This window comes from Pelophylax lessonae (assembly GCF_965119305.1).
Source record: "Pelophylax lessonae genome assembly, chromosome: 11".
In the NCBI taxonomy this organism is placed as follows: Eukaryota; Metazoa; Chordata; class Amphibia; order Anura; family Ranidae; genus Pelophylax; species Pelophylax lessonae.
Genome location: NC_138778.1, coordinates 87655072 through 87680507, shown reverse-complemented (window position 1 = coordinate 87680507; position 25436 = coordinate 87655072). Strand labels below are relative to the sequence as shown.

The 25436-nt window shown below is 45.2% G+C and overlaps 1 protein-coding gene across 1 annotated transcript in view; it reads right to left on the bottom strand.

Moving 5' to 3' along the window:
- The window catches only part of LOC309567384 (P43 5S RNA-binding protein-like), a gene marked incomplete at both ends in the record, with an annotated part of 130500 nt that overhangs the window by 53590 nt on the left and 51474 nt on the right, over positions 1-25436 (bottom strand). Inside the window, 4 exon segments of the mRNA XM_082272791.1 lie at positions 3605-3658; positions 3735-3964; positions 4205-4285; positions 4492-4565. Of these exon segments, the coding sequence (XP_082128917.1) occupies positions 3605-3658; positions 3735-3964; positions 4205-4285; positions 4492-4565 (439 nt within the window).

Genomic DNA, 25436 nt, shown 5'->3' with positions numbered 1-25436 from the left:
CTATTCCCTCTAGAAGGGCTTTCATCTTTAATGCATCCCGTGGGGCTGGGTTAGGGAGATAATCAGTGGGGGCCTTGACGAGAGCTCCAGGCAGTAGTCTTGTACAAGCTGAAAGATGGATCTGCACTGCACTCTATCCAACCATGGGCCAAACAGAAGGGAGCCCTTATGGGAAGACTGTAGTTTGCTTTTTGACATGACATCCCATCCATGCTTTAACCCAAAATCGTTCTAGGAGAGGTAAGCTCAGCGGTTTTAATTGATTCAACAGCAGCGTCTGCTAGGCAGGCCAGCGCCTTCCCTATAACTTAAGGGAATGCAGTAACCGCAAAATTAACCCCCTATGACAGGTGCTTAGCAAGTCTGTCAGAAATCAGCATTTCTGGCCACACAGGCTGCAGCGAATGCTTTCCTTTAGGAGAGATTCTGACCTACGGGCCATCAAATCCTTATACCTTTGCATCCTCGGAGAGGTCATACATTTTGGTGACTTGGATAGAGCAGCATCCAACTTAGCTTTAAATAACCTTTCCCTCAAGGTCCTCTTTAAAAAAAGGAAACCTTTAGTTTCCATTTTTTTGATCCAACCAACATGCTTTCAGGATTTTCACATTCCTGTAGGATTAAATCCTTTAATTGGTGAAGTGGCAGTACCCTAATGTGGCCCCTGCTTCGACCCCTATACATTTTATCCTGTACTGAAGCTTCTTTGAGAGTCTCCGGAATCTCCTCAGTGGTGTAAACAGCCTGTAAGAGTCCTTCCAGAATAAATAATTTATAGAATTGTTTATCACACACCTCAAAAAAAAGTTAAATGAACACTTTGAAAACACCTCTCAATGGGGGGGGAAATGAAAACACATCTCAATGGGGAAAAAAAAAAAATAAAAATCATGCTGGATACATCTATACTGATATGGACTGGGTAATGTGTTCGGAACGAAAGGATGCCACATTGTATGATGGAAATTATAATTCTCAACCTACAGAGAGCTGACTTTAAAGATTCCCCAAAAATCAGGCTAGTCTATTTTCATTGCTGCAACTCAAAAATGGCACCCAGTAGTTTGTATCGCCTGCCCACGCGCTTGTATGCATGTCTCCAATGTTAGGGCATGCTCCTTTTGAGATGGCAGATTGTGTCCTGGGGGCATTTCCTCCCAATATCTAGACTGAGCTCCTGAACAGACTGGGGTGCAACCTGGTGGCATCAGATGGACCGAAACATGTCCAGAGGTGTTTGATTTAGGTCAGACAATGTGGGGGGCCAGTTCATGGTATAAATTCCTTCATCCTCTTGCCACATAAGGCCAGCATTGTCATGCACCAGGAGGAACCCAGAACCCACTGCACTAATGTAGACTGACAATGGGTCCAAAGATTTCATCCCAATTCATCCCAATACCTAATGGCAGTCAGGGTGCCATTGTCTAGTCTGTAGAGGTCTGTGCGTCCCTCCATGAATATACCTCACCAAACTGGTCATGCTGAACAATGTTACAGGCAGCATAACGCTCTACACGGCTTCTCCAGATCCTTTCACGTACTCAGGGTGAACCTGCTCTCATCTGAAAAGCACAGGGCTCCAGTGGCTGACCTGCCAATTCTGGGGGTTCAGTAGAAAAGCAGGTGAATGCTTGTCTGAGCCTCTGCTGAGATTCCCTTGTGCCTGGTTCCAACATTGCCATCAATAAAGGGTATTCCTCTGTGGGGCACTCAAAAATGTAAGCGTCTAAAGATACACTGCAATCCAGGTATGAACCGTCTGGTAGCAAAGTGGATAATGGCAGGAGGATGTACCCAAGTATTATAAGAACTCTAAATAGAACTTGGTGATGGCAAAATATTTTCACCATGAGTTGCACTAAGTTTAAGGTTTAAACACTTAATAAGTGAATAAAGTCAAACAGCTCTACTAGTAATAGAGAAAAAGAAGTCTCGTACATGCTACAGAGCTACAGTAATGGTCTGATAACCAAAATAATCGTTCCTAAATCACTGGTCCCTGTATTGGTCCCAGCTTTGCCTGTCATGGCAGGCAGACCCCCATGGGTCTTCAGGGACTGGAGCAGTAGGAATGGATCATGGTCCTGGACCTGTATTCTGTTAACCTGTAGCTAAGTGCTGCTGTGAGTATCCAAGTATCCAGTGCCTGAAAGAGTCAAGTATTCATTGCGTAGTCAGTCCAATGTTACTTCGGACTCTAGGGAAGTGGTTTATGCTACTTGGCTAACAAGTGGAGATAATCTCCTTTATATAGTGTAGGTAGGTGCTAGAGAGGAGTATAGTTTCTGGCTCTGTCTGCCTATCAGAGGAGCAGTAGATAGATTCTATATTCTCTCTGCTTAACAGGGAGCAGGATCTGTGAGTTAGGTCTGCTCAATGTGCCCAGTGTGTGGTTCATATGGTCTGAGGGAGTGTTCCCACTGTGCACAATGGGGAGGCACATTGGACAGTGGAGGAAACCTGGCCAATGAGGACACAGGTTTTGATACAGCCCAAGGGATTGGCACAGAGTGCGGTCTCAGTGCATTGTGGGGTGTGGAATATAAAGCCATGGGCACATGTGCTCAAGGTCTTTGGCTGGAAGCAGAGTCCTGGAAGGAGGGTGGCGGCTGCCTCCTCTTCTGCAGCAGTTAGGTGCATGGTCACAGGCAGTCGGCCTGGTGAGCCAGAAGTGTGGAGCTGAACCCAGAGGTCCAGGAGAGCAGACTAGAGGAGTTGAGGCACTGGAGAACCTGGAAAGCAGTATTGTGAGTACAGAGGATCCTGACTAAGGGCCTGACCAGGAAGGGGGCCACCCTGGAGTAGTGTAGTTAGTGGACAGAAAGGTGGGTACTAGGTGTGTCCCCCGAAGATAGTTACTAAAAAGGAACATTTACCTCAGATTCATCTAGTGATAGGATGAACCTGCAGCCTTGCCGCGTTCTCAGTCAGAAGTCCTTAGCATTGTGAATAGTTAATTGTTAGAGTATCCCACTCATCCCTTCTCCTATCCCAACATTAAATAAAACCACAAAAACAACCTAGACTTTATTGGCTGAGCCAAGAAAAGTAAAGTGTTCCAAAAGTGTGAAAAACCAGCAGCTCTTAAGGGGGGCAGTGCTATAAATAGCAAGAACAATCAGTTTAATATGCAATATGGTTAGTTTCTCCATAGTAAACTCCACTCTAATATATAAACTCCACTATATATATATATATATATATATATATATATATATATATATATATATATATATATATATATATATATATATATATATATATATATATATATATATATATATATATATATATATATATATATATATATATATATATATAGTGCCGTTTTAGTGGCCTGGAGTAGAAAGTGGGCACACACACTATACAGTCTGCTTGTACAATCTCCTTTAATCAAATATTTAATACAAGGGTCCATCTGATTGTATGGACATTAAAAATATGGTTTAGATTTGACCTCATTGCATAGTTAATGAAAAAAAAAAAAAAAAAAAAAAAGGGGGAAATATACGGAGATTGTACAATACATTCTATATAGTGAATGACTAGCTTAAGAATGCACCTGAAAACAAATCATACACATTTATATTATTCCTACCTTCATTTTTTCCTTGTTAGGATCGTGTACCACAAGATGCCTAAGCAGACTTTCCTAAAAGAAAAGGATTTAGTTATTTGAGCCCAGCTTTCCAACAATCAGCCAAAATGATTTTATGGCCCATACATACCCTCATGGCAAAGGTTCCATTACAGCCGGCATGGTAACAACGGTAGGGCTGCAAGCATAGATGATCCTTTCTTACATGATGAGTCAGGTTGAAGACTGTAGTAAAGGTCTGTTTACAGTCTTTTCTGGGACAGGCCAAGATGATTTTTTTGTCCACATGGGTCTCTTTGTGTCTCTGCAGAGCAGCCGCTTTTTCAAAAGACTTGTTACATTTTGGGCATTGAAGTTCCACTAATGACGGAAAAAAAAAAAAAACCCACATCTTGGTGCATCTTTATACTTCTTGGCAACTTGGTACTGCTGGCTTCTACTCATTTTTTTGTGCTACATTTCCACTATGAAACGTTCCAAATGTTTATCACAGAACGAACACTAGATGTAGTTTTGTAAAAACATTTAAAGGCTTCTCATACATATGGTAATACATCATTGCTGCAAAATAACTGCTAGGAAGGAGGGGGGGTAACTTACAAGGATGTTGTTTTCTGTGTTTCTGTAGAGCACTCCAGGTAGGAGATTTAGCTTGGCAGCCAGGGAATGGGCAGGGGTACCCTATGAAGAAGTGATTAGTGAATACCATTACAAAGCCACAAGTTATTTTTCCATCAACTGTTCAGATGACACAAAGCTGTTAGTTGGAACATCCTTATAAACCTACCTTAATACAACCTTATAAACCTACCTTAATACAACGTTAAACTAGGCAGCTAGGTGGCAATGACCATTGCACAAAATAATAAAATGTTTTTTTCACTTACCAGCATGGCGTCGGCGATGGGCTGCAAGACTTGCACTAGTAGAACCTTTCCATTCACAACCTGCATGATTACAACTGCAAACCAAGAGGAGATATATTTCAACTTCTATTGGCATTTTTAGCTTTGACATGAAAAACAGAAAGTGTAGCATAGGTCACATAGTACATAGTTGGGGAGGCTGGGGGGGAAAAAAAAAAAAAAAAAAAAAAAAAAAACACAGTCCATCCAGTTCAACCTATGATGTGTGTTAACCGTACATTGTATACCCCTTTATTAGATGGGCATCTTGAAGACCACAACATAGTTTTTTAAACCATCGGTGCTCCATGCTGATACCACTGCTTGTGGAAGAGGATTCCACATCCATACTGCTCTGACAGTAAGGAACCCCTTACGTATTTTAAGGTTAAACAGTTTTTCCCTCTAGTTTTAGTGAGTGGCCCGTGTCTTATTGTACTCCCTTTCTCTGAAAAGTTTGTTCTTTATGCTAGGGTCATCACCAGTACAGTTTTTGTACATGGATATCATATTCCCCCCCCCCCCCCCAGCGTCTCTTCTCCAGAGTGAATAAGTTCAATGTTCGTAGTCTTCCTCATAGCTGATGTCCTCCATTCCCCAAATTATTTTTGTTGCCCTTCTCTGGACTCTCCAGTTCTAGCACATCTTCTGAGGACCATTGCCCAGAACTGGATGGAATACTCCAGATGTGGCCAGACCAGAGTCTTGTAGAGTGGGAGAATAATCCATTTCTGGAGTGAATCCCCTTTTATACATGCCAGTATTTTGGCTTTGCTTGCAGCAGCTTGGCAGTGCATGCCACTGCCAAGCCTGTTGTCCACTAGGACCCCCAGGTCCTTTTCCATCTTAGTTTTACCCAGAGGTCTCCCCCCTAGTGAGTAGCTTGCTTTTGTGTTTTTGACGCCCAAGTGCATTACTTTACCTTTTTCAACATTCAACCTAATCTGCCATGTAGTTGCCCATCCCATTTTTTGTTCAGGTCTGCTTGCAAGACACACATCCTGCATAAAAGATTGGCATGCTTAGTTTAGCATCATCCGCAAATACCGAGATTGTGCTGGATATCCCCTCTTCTAGATCGTTTTATGAATAAATTAAACAGGATTGGTCCCAGGACAGAACCTACTTTCCACACCCGCACAATCTCAGTACTCCCCATTTATCACCACCCTCTGGACTCTTCCCCTGGAGCCAGTTCTCTATCCAGGTACTCACACCAAGGTCCATACCTATGTAACTTAGTTTGTACAGTAAGCGTTTGGGAAACTGTCAAAATGCCTTTGAAAAGTCCAGATACACCACATCCACAGGCTTTCCTTTAACTAAATGGCAACTCACTTAATCGTAGAAGGTTAATAGATTGGTCTGGCAAGAACGATATTTCATGAATCCATGTACTAATACCCAAGTATTATATAGTCTCTTAACATCCCCTCCAAAATCTTGCAGACTACAGATGTTAGGCTGACAGGTCTATAGTTACCCAGTATATAGATTGGCCCTTTTAAATATTGGTACCACGTTGGCTTTTTCCAATCAGCAGACTATCCTTAAAGGTCAAAGAATAATGGTCTGGCTATCACCTGGCTGAGCTCTTTAAGAACCCTCAGGTGCAAGCCATCCGGTCCCGGTGTTTTATTTATGTTAAGTTCCTCTAGTTTAGTGCCAAGTCTATCTTCTGTTAGCCATGGCGGTACTTCCTGAGGTGCATTACTTATTTTAGCCTTACAAGCTAGGTTAGTGTAGCCCCGATTCTTTTGTGAAGACTGAAGAGAAGAAATTTAACACTTTCGCCTTCTCCCTGTCCTCTGGCCAGCTTCCCCTAGTCTTTTATGGGGCCAGTGTGTTCTGGCCTCGCTTTCTTACCATTTATATACTTAAAGAATTTCTTGGGGTTTTTCTTACTCTCCTCCACTATATGTCTCTAGTGTAGTGTTGAGCGAACACGGACTGTATTATTCGTGTTCGTACCGAATTGGATTTTTTTTACACGGACACGGACACTTTACTGTATGTTCGGGTAAAAATCCGTGTTCGGTCGTTTTATTTCCGGGTTTTGCATGCTTTGGCGCTCTTTTCATGGCGGGCTTTCAACAGCCAATCAACAATCGTTTAACTGGTGTGCCTTAAGCCATCCCAGCCATGCCTGCAAATGTCTTAGTAGCTGTGATTGGCCGTCTGAAGCATGTGACCAAGTCTTTATAAGTTCGAGGCAGCCGCCGCAGCAGCGTCATTCTGCTGCTTAGCTAAGGGACAGAGCACACATCAATGTGCTGGCTGCTGATTAGGGAAAGATAGGCAGGAAAAAACCATTTGTGTCCGGATAGAATTGAGGGACAGGTCGGAGTGTTTAGGCAGGGCGAGTTGTAGGCATTTTAGGGATAGAGTCTGCTGAATTATAGGGTCAGTGTCTTCTACAAACTACAATCGATATTGCTGTGTGGGGGGTGGGGTGAATCTGCACTCAATCCTGATCTACGATCTCTTCTCAATCCTGTTAGGGACAGAGTCTGCTGAATTTTAGGGAAACTGTGTTCTACAAACTACAATCGATATTGCTGTGTGGTGTGGGATTGGAGATAGGCAGGTGTCAGTGATCCACATCCATTTTTCTGTGTGTGAGCTGCAGTGAACACAATCTTTTTGGGCTGCAGTGAACACAATCTTTTTGGGGTGCAGTGAACACAATCTTTTTGGGGTGCAGTGAACACAATCTTTTTGGGGTGCAGTGAACACAATCTTTTTGGGGTGCAGTGAACACAATCTTTGTGGGGTGCAGTGAACACAATCTTTTTGGGGTGGAGTGAACAAAATCATTTTTGGGGTGCAGTGAACAACATCCTTTTTGGGGTGCAGTGATCAAAATCCTTTTTGGGGTGCAGTGAACACAATCTTTTTGGGGTGCAGTGAACAGAATCTTTGTGGGGTGCAGTGAACAGAATCTTTGTGGGGTGCAGTGAACACAATCTTTTTGGGGTGCAGTGAACACAATCTTTTTGGGGTGCAGTGAACACAATCTTTGTGGGGTACAGTGAACACAATCTTTGTGGGGTGCAGTGAACACAATCTTTGGGGGGTACAGTGAACACAATCTTTTTGGGGTGCAGTGAACACAATCTTTGGGGGGTACAGTGAACACAATCTTTGTGGGGTGCAGTGAACACAATCTTTGTGGGGTGCAGTGAACACAATCTTTTTGGGGTGCAGTGAACAACATCCTTTTAGGGTGCAGTGAACACAATCTTTGTGGGGTGCAGTGAACAACATCCTTTTAGGGTGCAGTGAACACAATCTTTGTGGGGTACAGTGAACAGAATCTTTGTGGGGTACAGTGAACACAATCTTTGGGGGGTACAGTGAACACAATCTTTGTGAGGTGCAGTGAACACAATCTTTGTGGGGTGCAGTGAACTCAATCTTTGTGGGGTACAGTGAACACAATCTCATACTTCTGAAGATTTGAGGGTGCTGCCTGTTCCATACTCCCCCTACTCCTCATCTAGCCTTTTAGGGGTACAAACAATAGTAATTGGGGCCTAGTGTGGTTGTGTACGTGTGATATACATACACTTTTTTTGGATCATATTTTCTATTCCGCTATTTAATCAAAAACCTTTGGGGATCAGTTAAATTGGGGGATAGTCTGTGTTGGTACGTGTGAGAGAGATCCACCTTTCCAAGTTGTTGGGGTTCATCTCATACTTCTGAAGGTTTGAGGGTGCTGCCTGTTCCATACTCCCCCTACTCCTAGCCTTTTAGGGGTACAAACAATAGTAATTGGGGCCTAGTGTGGTTGTGTACGTGTGATATACATACACTTTTTTTGGATCATATTTTCTATTCCGCTATTTAATCAAAAACCTTTGGGGATCAGTTAAATTGGGGGATAGTCTGTGTTGGTACGTGTGAGAGAGATCCACCTTTCCAAGTTGTTGGGGTTCATCTCATACTTCTGAAGGTTTGAGGGTGCTGCCTGTTCCATACTCCCCCTACTCCTCATCTAGCCTTTTAGGGGTACAAACAATAGTAATTGGGGCCTAGTGTGGTTGTGTACGTGTGATATACATACACTTTTTTTGGATCATATTTTCTATTCCGCTATTTAATCAAAAACCTTTGGGGATCAGTTAAATTGGGGGATAGTCTGTGTTGGTACGTGTGAGAGAGATCCACCTTTCCAAGTTGTTGGGGTTCATCTCATACTTCTGAAGGTTTGAGGGTGCTGCCTGTTCCATACTCCCCCTACTCCTAGCCTTTTAGGGGTACAAACAATAGTAATTGGGGCCTAGTGTGGTTGTGTACGTGTGATATACATACACTTTTTTTGGATCATATTTTCTATTCCGCTATTTAATCAAAAACCTTTGGGGATCAGTTAAATTGGGGGATAGTCTGTGTTGGTACGTGTGAGAGAGATCCACCTTTCCAAGTTGTTGGGGTTCATCTCATACTTCTGAAGGTTTGAGGGTGCTGCCTGTTCCATACTCCCCCTACTCCTAGCCTTTTAGGGGTACAAACAATAGTAATTGGGGCCTAGTGTGGTTGTGTACGTGTGATATACATACACTTTTTTTGGATCATATTTTCTATTCCGCTATTTAATCAAAAACCTTTGGGGATCAGTTAAATTGGGGGATAGTCTGTGTTGGTACGTGTGAGAGAGATCCACCTTTCCAAGTTGTTGGGGTTCATCTCATACTTCTGAAGGTTTGAGGGTGCTGCCTGTTCCATACCCCCCCTACTCCTCATCTAGCCTTTTAGGGGTACAAACAATAGTAATTGGGGCCTAGTGTGGTTGTGTACGTGTGATATACATACACTTTTTTTGGATCATATTTTCTATTCCGCTATTTAATCAAAAACCTTTGGGGATCAGTTAAATTGGGGGATAGTCTGTGTTGGTACGTGTGAGAGAGATCCACCTTTCCAAGTTGTTGGGGTTCATCTCATACTTCTGAAGGTTTGAGGGTGCTGCCTGTTCCATACTCCCCCCTACTCCTCATCTAGCCTTTTAGGGGTACAAACAATAGTAATTGGGGCCCAGTGTGGTTGTGTACATGTGATATACATACACTTTTTTTGGATCATATTTTCTATTCCGCTATTTAATCAAAAACCTTTGGGGGATCAGTTAAATTGGGGGATAGTCTGTGTTGGTACGTGTGAGAGAGATCCACCTTTCCAAGTTGTTGGGGTTCATCTCATACTTCTGAAGGTTTGAGGGTGCTGCCTGTTCCATACCCCCCCTACTCCTCATCTAGCCTTTTAGGGGTACAAACAATAGTAATTGGGGCCTAGTGTGGTTGTGTACGTGTGATATACATACACTTTTTTTGGATCATATTTTCTATTCCGCTATTTAATCAAAAACCTTTGGGGATCAGTTAAATTGGGGGATAGTCTGTGTTGGTACGTGTGAGAGAGATCCACCTTTCCAAGTTTTTGGGGTTCATCTCATACTTCTGAAGATTTGAGGGTGCTGCCTGTTCCATACCCCCCCTACTCCTCATCTAGCCTTTTAGGGGTACAAACAATAGTAATTGGGGCCTAGTGTGGTTGTGTACGTGTGATATACATACACTTTTTTTGGATCATATTTTCTATTCCGCTATTTAATCAAAAACCTTTGGGGGATCAGTTAAATTGGGGGATAGTCTGTGTTGGTACGTGTGAGAGAGATCCACCTTTCCAAGTTGTTGGGGTTCATCTCATACTTCTGAAGGTTTGAGGGTGCTGCCTGTTCCATACTCCCCTACTCCTCATCTAGCCTTTTAGGGGTACAAACAATAGTAATTGGGGCCTAGTGTGGTTGTGTACGTGCGAGATACATACACTTTTTTTGATCATATTTCCTATTCCGCTATTCAATAAAAACCTTTGAGGATCAATTGAATTGCGGGATAGTCTGTGTCGGTACGTGTGAGATCCACCTTTCCAAGTTTTTGGGGTTCATCTCATACTTCTGAAGATTTGAGGGTGCTGTCTGTTCCATACTCCTCCTACTCCTCATCCATCCTTTTAGGGGTAGAAACAATAGTAATTGGGGCCTAGTGTGGTTTTGTACGTGCGAGATACATACACTTTTTTGGATCATATTTCCTATTCCGCTATTCAATAAAAACCTTTCTAGGGCAAGATCTTAAATTACAGAAATATGAGGAGACCGTCAAATAAGGGCCGTGGCCTGGGTCGTGGTGCTGCTGGTAGAGCTCCTGTTGCAAGGAGAGGACGTGGTCGATCTGTGCCAGCTACACGCACAAGTGAAACACCTTCCTCAAGTGTGAGTAGGCGACAGAACCTGCATCAGTATTTGGTAGGGCATCAAACGCCCCTAGAAGTGATGAGGCCAGAACAAGTTGAGGCGATAGTAGATTGGTTTGCTGCTGACAGTGCCTCCAGTTCCTTCACATTGTCTCCCACCCAGTCTACTGCAGAAAGGTCAGAGTTGGCACCTGCAGCCAATGTCCAACCGTCTTTCACCTCACCCCCTTGCAAATCAGGCCAGCAGTCTGAGCCCCAAGCCATACAGCAGTCTCTTATTCTTTTTGAGGACTCTGTCAGCAGGGTTTCCCAGGGCCATCCACCTAGCCCTGCCCCAGAAGTGGAAGAGATTGAGTGCAGCGATGCTCAACCACTTATTTCTCAAGATGAGTACATGCAAGGATCATCGCAGCACGTCTCCGATGATGACGAAACGCAGGTGCCAACTGCTGCGGCGTTCAGCATTGTGGAGACCGACAAGGAGGGCAGGGGTGAAGACTGGGTGGAAGATGATGTGGAGGACGATGAGGTCCTCGACCCCACATGGAATGAACGTCATGCAGGTGACCTGAGTAGTTTGGAGGAAGAGGCGGTGGTCGCACAGAGCCACCAGCACAGCAGAAGAGGGAGCAGGGTGCAGAAGCGGAGCGGCCGTGCCCTAGACACTACGCCCGCTACTGCCCAACGCAGCAAGGGAACGAGCGCACCAAAGTCAGCTCAAAGGAGTTCTCTAGCGTGGAAGTTCTTTAGAAAATGTGCTGATGACAGGACACGAGTGGTTTGCACCCTGTGCAATCAGAGCTTGAAGCGAGGCATAAACCTTCTCAACCTGAGCACAACCTGCATGATCAGGCATCTAAGTGCAAAGCACGAGCTGCAGTGGAGTACACACCTTCAAAACCAAGAAACGTCTCTGGCTCATCCTGCTTCCTCTTCTGCTGCAGTCTCGGCCGCTCCAGCCACATCTGTAGTGATACCGGCACCTGCCACCCCGCAAACAGACGATCTGTCAGCAACACCACCACCTGGGTCACCAACAACCATCTCCACAATGTCCCGTGGAAGCGTTCAGCTTTCCATCTCCCAAACACTTGAGAGGAAGAGGAAGTACCCCCCTACCCACCCGCGATCCCTGGCCCTGAATGCCAGCATTTCAAAATTATTGGCCTTTGAAATGCTGTCATTCCGTCTGGTGGAGACGCACAGTTTTAAAAACCTTATGTCGGTGGCTGTCCCACAGTACGTCGTGCCCAGCCGCCACTACTTTTCCAGGCAAGCCATCCCTTCCCTGCACAACCAAGTGGGGGAAAATATCAGGTGTGCACTGCGCAACGCCATCTGTGCCAAGGTCCACCTAACTACGGATACGTGGACCAGTAAGCACGGTCAGGGGCGTTATATCTCCCTAACGGCACACTGGGTAAATGCAGTGGCGGATGGGCCTGAGGCGGATAGCAATTTGGCGCATGTCCTTCCACCACCGAGGATTGCAGGGCGCTTCAGTTTGCCTCCTGTTCCTAACTCCTCCTACTCCGCTTCCTCATCCTCTACCGCCTCCTCATCCGGACAGCGTAACACCTTCACCACCAACTTCAGCACGGCCAGGGGTAAACGACAGCAGGCAGTTTTACAACTTGCCTGTTTGGGGGACAAACCACACACCGCGCAGGAGTTGTGGAGGAGCATGGAACAGCAGACAAATGAGTGGTTGCTGCCAGCGAGCCTCAAGCCCGGCCTGGTGGTGTGCGATAACGGGCGAAATCTCATAGCAGCTCCGGGCCTAGCCGGTTTGACGCACATCCCTTGCCTGGCGCATGTGCTGAATTTGGTGGTGCAGAGGTTCCTTAAAAACTACCCCGATATGTCAGAGCTGCTGCAGAAAGTGCGGGCCGTTTGTGCGCACTTTCGGCGTTCTCACCCTGCTGCTGCTCGCCTGGCAGCGCTGCAGCGTAACTTCGGCCTTCCCGCTCACCGCCTCATATGTGACGTGCCCACAAGGTGGAACTCCACCTTGCACATGCTGGAAAGACTGTGCGAGCAGCAGCAGGCCATAGTGGAGTTTCAGCTGCAGCACGCACGCGTGAGTCGCTCTGCGGAACAGCACCACTTCACCACCAATAACTGGGCCTCCATGCGAGACCTGTGTGCCTTGTTGCGCTGTTTTGAGTACTCCACCAACATGGCCAGTGGCAATGACGCCGTTCTCAGCTTAACTATCCCACTTCTATGCCTCCTTGAAAAAACAATCGGGCGATGATGGAAGAGGATGTGGCACAGGATGAGGAGGAGGAGGATGAAGAGGTAACATTTCCAAGGCTTTCAGGGCAGTCATTCGCAAGGGGCTCCGAGGGTGGGTTCCTGCACACGCAAACGCCAGGGACGCAATTGTCCAGCAGGGGCACAGTTCTGGAGGATGAGGAGGATGAGGAGGAGGAGGAGCTGGAGGAGGAGATGGAACCATGTTCACAGCAGGGTGGCACCCAGGCCAGCTCATGGCCATCACTGGTGCGTGGCTGGGGGGATACAGAGGACACGGACGATACACCTCCCACAGAGGACAGCCTTTCGTTGCCTCTGGGCAGCCTGGCACACATGAGCGATTACATGCTGCAGTGTCTCCACAACGACCGCCGAGTTGCCCACATTCTAACTTGTGCTGATTACTGGGTGGCCACGCTGCTGGATCCCCGTTACAAGGACAACGTACCGTCCTTAATTCACTCACTGGAGCGCGATCGCAAGATGCGCGAGTACAAGCGCACGCTGGTAGACGCCATGCTGCTGGCATTCCCATCTGACAGCGGGGCCACAGTGGAAGCACAAGGCAGAGGAGGAGGAGGAGGTCGCCAACGCAACCAGGGCACCGCCAGCACCTCAGAAGGCAGGGTTAGCATGGCCGAAATGTGGAAAAGCTTTGTCAGCACGCCACAACAAACAGCAGCACCAGCAGCTCAGATGGAACGTCTTAGCAGGAGGCAGCATTTTACCAACATGGTGGAGCAGTATGTGTGCACATGCCTACATGTAGTGAATGACGGGTCTGCCCCCTTCAACTTCTGGGTCTCCAAATTGGGCACATGGCCTGAGCTTGCCCTTTACGCCTTGGAGGTGCTGGCGTGCCCTGCAGCCAGTGTATTATCTGAACGGGTATTTAGCACGGCTGGGGGCGTTATAACAGACAAGCGCAGCCGCCTGTCCAGAGACAATGTGGACAAGCTCACGTTCATTAAAATGAACCAGGCATGGATCCCACGGGACTTTTCCGTACCTTATGCAGAATAGCAATGGATACCGACCTTACCCACCCATTGTTCCATTTTTGCTCTCACTCTTTTGGGGTGTACCCTCATTTAAAATTTTTGAAAAGAAGCAGTGTTGGCTACCTCGTCCTCCTCCTCAGGGCCAGATTAATGTAGGGGCTATTGGAGCTGCAGCTCCAGGCCCCTACCTTTTATATAGGCCCCGGGTTGGCCATATTCACTGTTACCGCTCTTCTGTCACTTGTAAACACAGAAGTCTGGCTTCTATGCTCGCTTCCCCAGGCAGCACCCTCAGAACCTCCCCACACAGCGTGAAGGCCGGACAAGGAGGGACAGTTGGCGATGCATGGATGTGTTTATGGGCTTCAGAGACAGCATCCCATGTTGAATTAGGCATGCATGGCTGCACCCTTCCTCCTCTGGGTGCATGGCAAGGCACGGCCCTTAAGGCCCTTCAAAATCCTCAGCACCAAGCCCATGATGCTGTTAATCCGGCCCTGGTCCTCCTCCACCGCCGCTTCCACCTACACCGCCCATAGGTGTGCGCAGCCTATTGCATTAAGGTGTGCACCCCAAAGTTGAAATACACATGCATGTGTTTGCCAGCAGGGAGAGTAATGTATCGGGGCCATGTACCTGTAGGCAAGGAGAAATAGAGCAGAGCAGGTCCCAGGGAGATCTTTCCCATCTCCTCACTGGCAATGCTATGTGCCCTAGGTGATTAGGGTGTGCCCAGGCACACCCAGCACACCCTGTGCGCACGCCTATGTCACCGCCACATCCACCACCACCTCAACCTCCCTCCTACTCCATATGGGCCTCGTCCTTCAGAGATGAAGAAGAACATTGTTTTATTTTTCTGTTTTTTTTTGTTGTTTTAAGTTATTTCCCTATCCACATTTGTTTGCAGAGCACTTGCCATGCTCTTAATTACGTTTTGCTGCCATTTGCAGCACTCTAGCCCTTTCCTTTGGTGTTTTAGAGCCATTTTAGTGCCTTAAAGTTCGGGTCCCCATTGACTTCAATGGGGTTCGGTGTCCGGGAAAAGTTCGGTAAAAGTCCGGGACACGGACCCGGACTTTTTTTTAAAGTTCGGCCGAACCCGTCGAACACGGACATCTAGGTGTCCGCTCAACCCTACTCTAGTGTTCCATTTTAGCTGCCTTGATTTCGCCTTTTCATTTCTTATTGCACTCTTTGTAATGTTGGAATGCTGCCAATGACCCCTCTGCCTTGTATTTTTTGAAGGCCTTTTCTTTAGTATTAATATGCATTTTTATGTTGGAGTTTAGCCACCCAGGGTTTAGTTTTGCTCTTTTAAATTGATTTCCCTTTTGAATGCACTGGCCAATCCCTTTGTTTAGTATGCTCTTGAAGCACTCTTTTTCCTCCGTGTTCTTTGTTCCCAGGGTTCTATCCCATTTGACATTTTCTAGCAAAGAGCGCAGTTTTGGGAAATTGGCTCTTTTGAAATTCAGTGTCCTTCTATTACCCTTGTGTTTCCTATTACCATGATTAATACTGAACCCAATTGACCCATGGTCACTGTTTCCCAAGTTGCCCCGTATTTCTAGATCAGGTCTTTATTGTTGGTAATCAGTGGGTCTAGTACCGCACTGTACCATTTCTGGTCGGTACGTTTACCATCTTGACTCATAAATTGTCCTGCAAAACATTTAGGAACCAACGAGCCTTGGATAAATGCGCGGTTTCTTCTGCCCAGTCTATATCTGGATAATTAAAGTCCCCCATTATAATTACATTTCCCATCCTTTCTGTCAATCCAATCTGTGAAAGGAGGTCCGCCTCCCCCTCCTCCCTCTGGTTGGGGGGCCTATAGCATACGCCCAATATTACTTTCCCCATAGTGCATTCCCTTTGAAGTTCTACCCATAGGGATTCTACCTCATCCATAGCTCCATTATTAATATCATCCCTCATATTTACCTGTACACTGTTCTTAATATACAGACATACCCCCCCCCTTTTTTACCATCTCCCCCTTTTTTACCATCTCTAGCTCTGCGATAAAGGGAATACCCCTGAATGGTTGCCAGCCAATCATGAGAGCTGTCAAACCAAGTCTCTGTAATCCCACAAAGTCCTCATACATCACAGCTCCAGCTCTCCCATCTTGTTGGCCAGGCTTCTAGCATTGGTATACAAACCTTGTAATTTTGCTGCTCTTGCGATTTTTCCCCATAAACCCCCCCCCCCCCCCCGGATTTAGGAACTCTGAACACCCTACCAATGTCCTTGATGGAACATTCTACATAATTACACTCAAAGCTACATGGTTTGGCACGTGTAGTTATAGCTGTAAACCCTACCATGAAGTTAAACAATTTGAGATTTAAAACCAAAATATTATACTTGAATATGCAAAACATTTAACTACAACTGATTTTCAGGGGCGCAACTACAGGGGTTGCAGTTGCAACCAGGCCTCATGCTCCTGGGGGCCTGTGCGCCTCCCCTGTACACCTGGATAGGAAGGGCGGGGGCAGCATGTAGAGAAATCGCTGTCTTTCCTCCTGTAGCTGCAGGAGGAAAATGGAGATCATCGATTCCTCTGTATGCTGCCCCCACCACTCCTCCTATCCAGTCCACTTGTGTTCTGCGGTCTCTGGGCCCCTGTGTGCTCTCCTGGTCCCCCCCCCCACTGTGCTCCCTCCCCTCTGTCCGCTGCTACATGGCATGTGTCACAATAGAGAACCAGGAGGGGGGGGGGGGGGGTCGGTAAATATGTAATTTATTAACTCCTTTCTTTTCTGAATGGACAGAGTCAGTCAGTGACATTGTTAAGATAACTAAGAAAATACCAAAAAATAAAAACTGACACCAGTGGGTGAACTTCCAGGATCGCAAAGGTCACACTTGCAACCGGGCCCTGGAATTCCACCACCGTGGGGAGGCCCCAAGATGGCAGGAAGCGGGCCCACTGCAGAACTTGTGAAAGGGCCCCGCAATGAGTGTAAAGGGCCCCCCATGATCAACTGGAAGAGCCCCAGGCTTGAAGGGAAAGGCTCCAGCCAGGGGTCCCTTCATGGTTTCTTGCACTGGGGCCCTGAAGGTTCTAGTTACGCCTCTGGATTTTATGCATATTTTCCATCAGAGCCCTTAGCAATAGTATGCTGCTGTGGAGGGAATAATTTGGTGTGAGTGCAAAAACCAAAATGAGGATCATGTAGTCTGCCACTAGCACCAAATAAAACCAATTTTTTTTATGGCGAAACCTTGGGATCTAGTGATCACCAGTCAGTGTGGTTTAATATAAGAACTGTGAAAGAGTCACACCACACAAAAACAAAAGTTTTAGAAAAACAGACTTTTCAAAAATGAAATTAGTCATAAATGAGTCCTTATCAGACTGGTACGGATTACATGGAGTCCAGGAGAAATGGGACTACTTAAGGTGCATTATTGAAGGCAACAGAAAATTGCATTAGACTTGTCAGTAAAAGCAAAAAAAGGAAGAGACCACTGTGGTACTCAGCAGAAGTGGCCCAAATCATTAAAAATAAAAAGCTAGCATTTTGTAATTATAAAAAAACCCAGAGCAATGAAGATAAGGAAATCTACAAGATTAGGCAGAAAGAGGCCAAGCAAGTTATAAGAACTTATAAAGCGCAGGCAGAAGAAAAACTAGCTCAGTCTATGAAAAAGGGGGATAAGACATTCTTCAGATATATAAATGAAAAAAGGAAATTAAAACAAGGAATAACTAAATTAAAAACAAAGGACGGAAGGTATGTAGAAGAGAATAAAGGGTTAGCTGACTGCCTTAATGAATACTTCTGTTCAGTTTTTACAGAAGAAAAAGAAGAAGGACCTCCACTTGAAAGGATGACTAATGAATCATTTGATGCATGTGTCTTTACAGAGGAAGACGTTCTAAGATTGCTGTCTAAAGTGAAGACAAATAAGTCACAGGGTCCTGATGAGATACACCCAAAATTATTAAAAGAGCTTAGTGGTGAGCTGGCAAAACCATTAACAGATTTATTTAACCAATCATTAGTAACAGGAGTCGTCCCGGAAGATTGGAAATTGGCAAATGTCATGCCCATTCACAAGAAAGGTAGTAGGGAGGAATCGAGCAACTATAGACCAGTGAGTCTGACAATAGTAGGCAAATTAATGGAAACCCTATTAAAAAGGACAGGATTGTTGAACAACTTAAATCCCATGGATTGCAAGATGAAAAACATGGGTTTACTTCAGGGAGATCATGTCAAACAAATCTTATAGATTTTTTTGACTGGGTGACTAAAATAATAGACGGTGCAGGTGCAGTAGACATTGCATATCTAGATTTTAGTAAGGCTTTTGACACTGTCCCACATAGAAGACTTATCAATAAACTGCAGTCATTGACCATGGACTCCCATATTGTTGAGTGGATTAGGCAGTGGCTGAGTGACAGACAACAGAGGGTTGTAGTCAATGGAGAACATTCAGAACAAGGTCATGTTACCAGTGGGGTACTCAGGGATCTGTACTGGGACCAGCTTTGTTTAATATCTTCATAAGTGATATTGCAAAAGGCCTCGATGGTAAGGTTTGTCTTTTTGCTGATGACACAAAGATATGTAACAGGGTTGATGTTCCTGGAGGGAAATGCCAAATGGAAAAGGATTTAGGAAAACTAGAAGAATGGTCAGAACTCTGGCAACTGAAATTTAATGTGGATAAGTGCAAGATAATGCAACTGGGGTGTAAAAACCCAAGGGCAGAATATAGAATATTTGACACAGTCCTGACCTCAGTATCTGAGGAAAGGGATTTAGGAGTAATTTCAGAAGACTTAAAGGTGGGAAGACAATGTAATAGAGCAGCACGAAATGCCAGCAGAATGCTTGGATGTATAGGGAGAGGTATAAGCAGTAGAAAGAGAAGTGCTTATGCCGCTGTACAGAACACTGGTGAGACCTCACTTGGAGTATTGTGTGCAGTACTGGAGGCCATATCTCCAGAAGGATATAGATACTCTAGAGAGAGTTCAGAGAAGAGCTACTAAACTAGTACATGGATTGCAGGAAAAAAAACTTACCAGGAAAGGTTAAAGGACCTCAACATGTATAGCTTGGAAGAAAGAAGAGACAGAGGGGATATGATAGAAACTTTTAAATACATAAAGGGAATCAACTCGGTAAAGGAGGAGAGCATATTTAAAAAGAAGAAAAAACTACCACATAAGGACACAGTTTTAAATTAAAGGGGCAAAGGTTTAAAAGTAATATGAGGAAGTATTACTTTACTGAGAGAGTAGTGGATGCATGGAATAACCTTCCTGCAGAAGTGGTAGCTGCAAATACAGTGAAGGAGTTTAAGCATGCATGGGATAGGCATAAGGCTATCCTTCATACAAGATAGGGCCAGGGACTATTCATAGGATTCAGATATATTGGGCAGACTAGATGGGCCAAATGGTTCTTATCTGCCGACACATTCCATGTTTCTATGTTTTAAAAAAATAAAGACTTACCTGTAAAATCCATTTTTCGTACATCACAGGACAGAGCCACAAGTCATAAACGTATGGGTTATATAGCCACCTTTAGGTGGACACTGGCAACCAATTAGAATTGATGCCCCCTATATAACCCCTCCCACACAGGAAGCACCTCAGTTTTGTAGCAGGCAATAAAGACCCCATAAAAGAGGGGAGAGAACTCTGTCCCATGATGTACTTCAAGAAATGGATTTTACAGGTAGGTCTATTAAAAAATTATTTATTTTTGTACATCACAGGGACACAGCCATAAATCATAATGTATGGGATGTCCCAAAGCAACGCATCGGGGGGGGGGGGGGGGGAAGACACCAAAAAAATACCGCCATCTGACCCAAAAAAAAGGATTATATTGCTGCCTGCAGAACACTGGCCAAATGCAGATTTCAAATCTGAGCCATAGAGGGCTTGATGGTGATGGCCAAGAGGCACCTACTCTGGCAGAATGTGCCTTTACAGGAAAAGATGGAACTTTCCCTACTAGATCATATGTCTGGGTAATAACCTGGTGAATCCAAAAAAAAAAAAAAAATCATAGATTTAGATACTGCCAACCCCTTTCTGGGGCCTTCTGGCAGCACAAACAAGCTCTCAGTCTTGAAAAATGTGTAAAGGGTGCGCTAATAAAATAAATGTGAGCTGCAACCAAAGATCCAAATATTGGAAATGAATGGTGTAAAATAAAAGTCTGGTAAGCTAAATAATGAAGTGTCACTTTCAAGCATGTGTTAATATTGTCTATTGATTTGGTTTACAATTGTTCATATTTCAGAGTACTCAAATGTCTACAATACCACGCGAGGTGAAATCTGTATAAATATGCGTTTACATAAATGTCCCACGACAATTGGAAACGTGCAAAATTTCCCCAAAGGGGTGTGCAAAAGTTCCAGGTGCAAATGTCTAAAGCTCCTATCTTAGTGGATGCCCGGTTAGGGAGGAAACGCGCCGTCACAGACATCTCCGTGGTCTGCACTGCAGGCAGCCGCGGACATCTACAACATACAGGCAGTTCATTTGCGGTGATCTTGCAAGTTCCGATTTTTTTTTATTTAATAAAGTTTTTTGGGATAATGCACTATTGGCCGCCTTTCTGTTCCATATATGTGAGAACTATTGGGGACCAGGAAACCGCATAAGACCACAGGAGATCTCCAGCATATTTATCCAAGAGGCGACCCAAAGTGAAGGAAGGAGAGATTCCCTAGAGGGGAATACAGGCCTAAGATCTTTCGCAATCCGGTAAGAAGCCCACCTACCCCCTTCTGGAGGTGTGGGAAGATTATTTTATCTCACTTACTGACACCAGGAGTCTACTCTTGAGGTGGCAGTCTTTCCGCCCCATCTGCTGGTAAGAAGCAAATCTAAGCATGTGGTGGGATATCAGATAATATCCGACATGTGGTTGTTTGTGGTGCAGATAAATTTGGGGGTGATGCTCCAAGCATTTGGATTCTCCACGTATTTTTATCACCATTTTAGTTTTGGACTAGACATGTGCACCTGGAACTTTTGCACACCCTTTGGGGAAATTTTGCACATTTCCAATTGTCGTGGGGCATGTAAATGCATATTTACACAGTTTTTCACCTCACGTGGTATTTATTGTAGACATTTGAGTACTTTGTAATATTATCTTGATTTGGTTTACAATTGTTTATATTTCACATACTTGAAAGTGACACTTCATTAATTAGCGCACCAGTTATTTTACAAGCTCTCAGTCTTACAAATCCAAGTGGTTTCCTGTATGGGAAAAAAAAAAAAAAAAAAAAAAAACAGGTAGTACAATGTCCTGATTCAAATGAAAGGCAGACACCACCTTGGGCAAATAAAACCTGGGTGTCGACGTAAAATCACCCCATCTTGATGAAATATCAAGATTGGCTCTTTACAAGAAAGAGCGGCTAGTTCTGATACCCTTCTAGCTGAAGTTATTGCGATCAAAAAGACCAGTTTTCTGGTCAAAAGAACTAGGGGAACTTTGCCCCAGAGGCTCAAAAGGCTGTTTTTACAAAAAACTGCCAAAACCAAATTTCCACAATGACAAAGGTGGCTTCACAGGCAGAAGCAAACATAACATTCCCTGGAGGAAGGTCTGAACCAACGAATGGCAAGCGATCGGTTCCTGGAAGAAAACCGATAAGGCTGAAATCTTCCCTTTGATAGTGCTCAAGGCTAACTTCATATCTACTCCTGCTTGAAGGAAAGCTAGAATTCTGATATAATTGCAGGGATGCCATTGTCTGGCCTCACACCAGGCAATGTAGGTTTTCCAGATTCTGTAATAAGTGTTTCTGGAGATTGATAAATGCTAGAAAACCAGTGTATGAACTGCAGGGCCAGATACACCCCACTCCAAGATGAAGGCTTCAATAGCCAAGCCATCAAAATTTACAGAATGTACAGCAGGGTGGAATATCGGACCTTGAGAATGTAGGTCCAGACGCAGTGGAAGGGCCCAAGGCCTCGTCACTGCCATCTCTGGATTTGTGCAAACCAAACCCTCAGCCATGCTGGAGCTACCAGAATTACACGCAAAAGACGCTGCATTAGCTGCACCGGACCATTATTCTTGATCTTTAAGGATAGTCTACACAGAATGGTATGGTGCCAGCTGATTGGAAAAAAGCCAACGTGGTAACAATATTTAAAAAAAGGGCCGAGATATCCCGGGTAACTATAGGCCGGTCAGCCCAACATCAGTACAAGATTTTGGAGGTGAGGTTACATACAAGACTTTAGTAATGAAAACGGTATTAGTAGTAATCAGCATGGATTCATGAAAAGTCGTTCTTGCCAACCCAATCTATTAACCTTCTACGATGAAGTGAGCTGCCACCTAGATAAAGGTAAGCCTTTGGATGCAGTGTATCTGGACTTTGCAAAGGCCTTTGACACCATTCCCCACAAATGCTTACTGTACAAACTAAGGAATGTAGGTATGGACCATAGGGTGAGTACCTGGATAGAGAACTGGCTCCAGGGGAGAGTCCAGAGGGTTGTGATAAATGGGGAGTACTCGGATTGGGCAGGTGTGGAAAGTGGGGTCCCCCAATCCGGTTTATTATCTAGAGGAGGGGATATCTAGTACAATCTCCGTATTTGCGATGATACTAAACTAAGCATGCCAATATTTTCTATGCAGGATGTGGAAACCTTACAAGCGGACCTGAACAAAATAATGGGGTGGGTAACTACATGGCAGATTAGGGTTAATGTTGAAAAATGTAAAGTAATGCACTTGGGTGCCAGAAACCCGAAACAAGCTACTCACTGGGGGGGGGGGGGGGGGGGAACCTCTGGGTGAGTCTAGGATGGAAAAGGACCTGGGGGTACTGGTGGACAACAGGCTTGGCAGTGGCATGCAATGCCAAGCCGCTGCAAGCAAAGCCAACAGAATACTGGCATGTATAAAAAAGGGGATTCACTACAAAAATAGAGATTATTCTCCCACTCTACAAGACTCTGGTCCGGCCACATCTGGAGTATGCTGTCCAGTTCTGGGCACCGGTCCTCAGGAAGGATGTGCTGGAACTGGAGAAAGTCCAGAGAAGGGCAACAAAAATAATTAGGGGAATGGAGGACATCAGCTATGAGGAAAGACTGCAAGCACTTAACATTCTCCCTGGAGAAGAGACGATTGAGGGGGGGATATGATATCAATGTACAAATATTGTACTGGCAACCCTAGCATATGGAAAAACCTATTCAGAGTAAGGGAATATAATAAGACATGTGGCCACTCACTAAAACTAGAGGAGAAACGGTTTAACCTTAAATACGTAAGGGGTTCTTCACTGTCAGAGCAGTAAGATGTGGAATTCTCTTCCACAAGCAGTCGTATCAGCAGGGAGCATCGATGGTGTCAAAAAACTATTAGATGGGCACCTTAAAGACCACAACATACAGGGGAATTCAATGTATGGTTAACAGCAAACACACCATAGGTTGAACTGACTCCTCAAAAGTCTGCCTGCCAGTTCTCTATTCCCGGAATAAAAAAAAAAACTGCTGTCAGGCATGGCACAAACATCTTCTGTGACAAGATAAAGTGCAACTCTTTCTGGGCTGACTGACTCCTTGTGCCCCCTTGATGGTTGATTCAAGTCACAGCCATGGCATTGTTGGATTGTACCCCGACAGGGTGACCCTGAAGCCTGGACGTCCAGAATTTCAAAGCCCGACTGACTGCTCGGATTTCCAAAATGTTGATGGGGAAACCTTTTCTCTACCCAAGACCATTTACTCTGGACAGTGGCTTCCTGCAGAACCACTCCCCAGCCAGAAAGACTGGCATCTGTAGTGACTAATTGCCAAGTCACTGGAAGAAAGGATTTACTTTTCTAGATTTCTGGTCAACCCCTACTAATTTAGACTGACATGCTCTTGGTACCAGAGACCTGGATCGGTCCAGAGACTGAACCTTTCTGGTCCAGGCAGAAATAATGCTGTTCTTTAGGGTCTGGCACGGAATTGAGCATAGGGAATTGCCTCGAATGCAGACACCATCTTCCCTAGTAACATCATGCAAAAGCGTATAGAAGGATATCTCAGCCTTACTACGGACCGAACCTGATCCTTCAGGTCTGGGACCTTTGTTGCTGGAAAGAATATCTTTGCCTGTTCTGTGGCCACAAGACAACCCAGAAATTCCAGACACTGACTGGCTGTAAGGCTGACTTTACCAACTTCAGTATCTAACCCAGACGTTCCAAGAACTGTACTGTCTAGAGGATATTTTGGCTTAGGAGCTGAAGCCAATTGATCTATTAGTAATGGATAGGATACAGATATCCTATCATGGATATCCCTCGGTACCTTAGAACAGCCAATATTGGAGCTAGGATCTTTGTGAAAACTCTTGGAGCTGTGGCTAACACGAAGGGCAGGGCCACAAACTAAAAATGACGGTTCTCTATTGCAGAGCGTAGGAACCTTGATGAGCCTGGGTCTAAGGATGCCAGAAATTCCTCTCCCTGCAGAGAGGCTGCGACTGAATGAATTGACGCCATCCGGAAAGTATGAACGTTCAGAAACTGGTTTAAAGATTTGAGATCCAGAATAGATTTCACATACCAGTTTGGTTTGGAGACTACGAACAGGTTTGAGTACAAACCCTTGAACTTTTCGTCCTCCGGAACCTCCATCACCTTGAGCTTTCAGCTGGTCCAATGTCAGAAAGACCTTTTTAGGGGATCCGATAGTAAACTTGACCTTATAAACCAGGGATACGGGAAACACCCAAAATTCCAATTTGTACCCCTGTAAAAATGGTGGAGATACTGAGTTGTCTTGGATCAATTCCACCCAAACCTTTGAGAACTGCCACAACCATCCTGCCCACCCACATGAAAGGGGGCACCTCTTCACAGAGGGCTTAGAAGATTTGGCTGATTTCTGGACCCAGGGCTTTTTCTGACCCTGCCCTGAAGGCTTGGTCCCAGACAGTGGCGATGGCCTCAACCATCTGGATCCGGAAGTAGAAGCACTGGTATTATGAGTGCTGGGGATTTTGAAAGAGGAATGCACCATTCTCCCCCCCCCCCCCCCCCCCCCATCAGTTCCTCTATCCTAGGCAGCCATTGCTGCATTGCTCCTGGCCTCCACGATGAGATTGGAGAGCCCAGGAGAGATGGCGACAGGCAACCCGCAGAAGTGATTGAGTGGCCAATTAGCCACTCTGATCACTTCTGCCTTCTACAGAATCGCCGGCTGAAAATAGCACCGGGATAATGCCTGAAGGTGCAGGCATCATCCCAGTATAACCACTGAAACCCAAGGAGGTATGGATACGTCCTTGGGTGGGAAGTGGTTAAAGAAGAGAAGGTATTTGGCACAAAGAGGGCCCTGTTCCAAATAATTGAAAAATGCTAATACAATCCTGATGT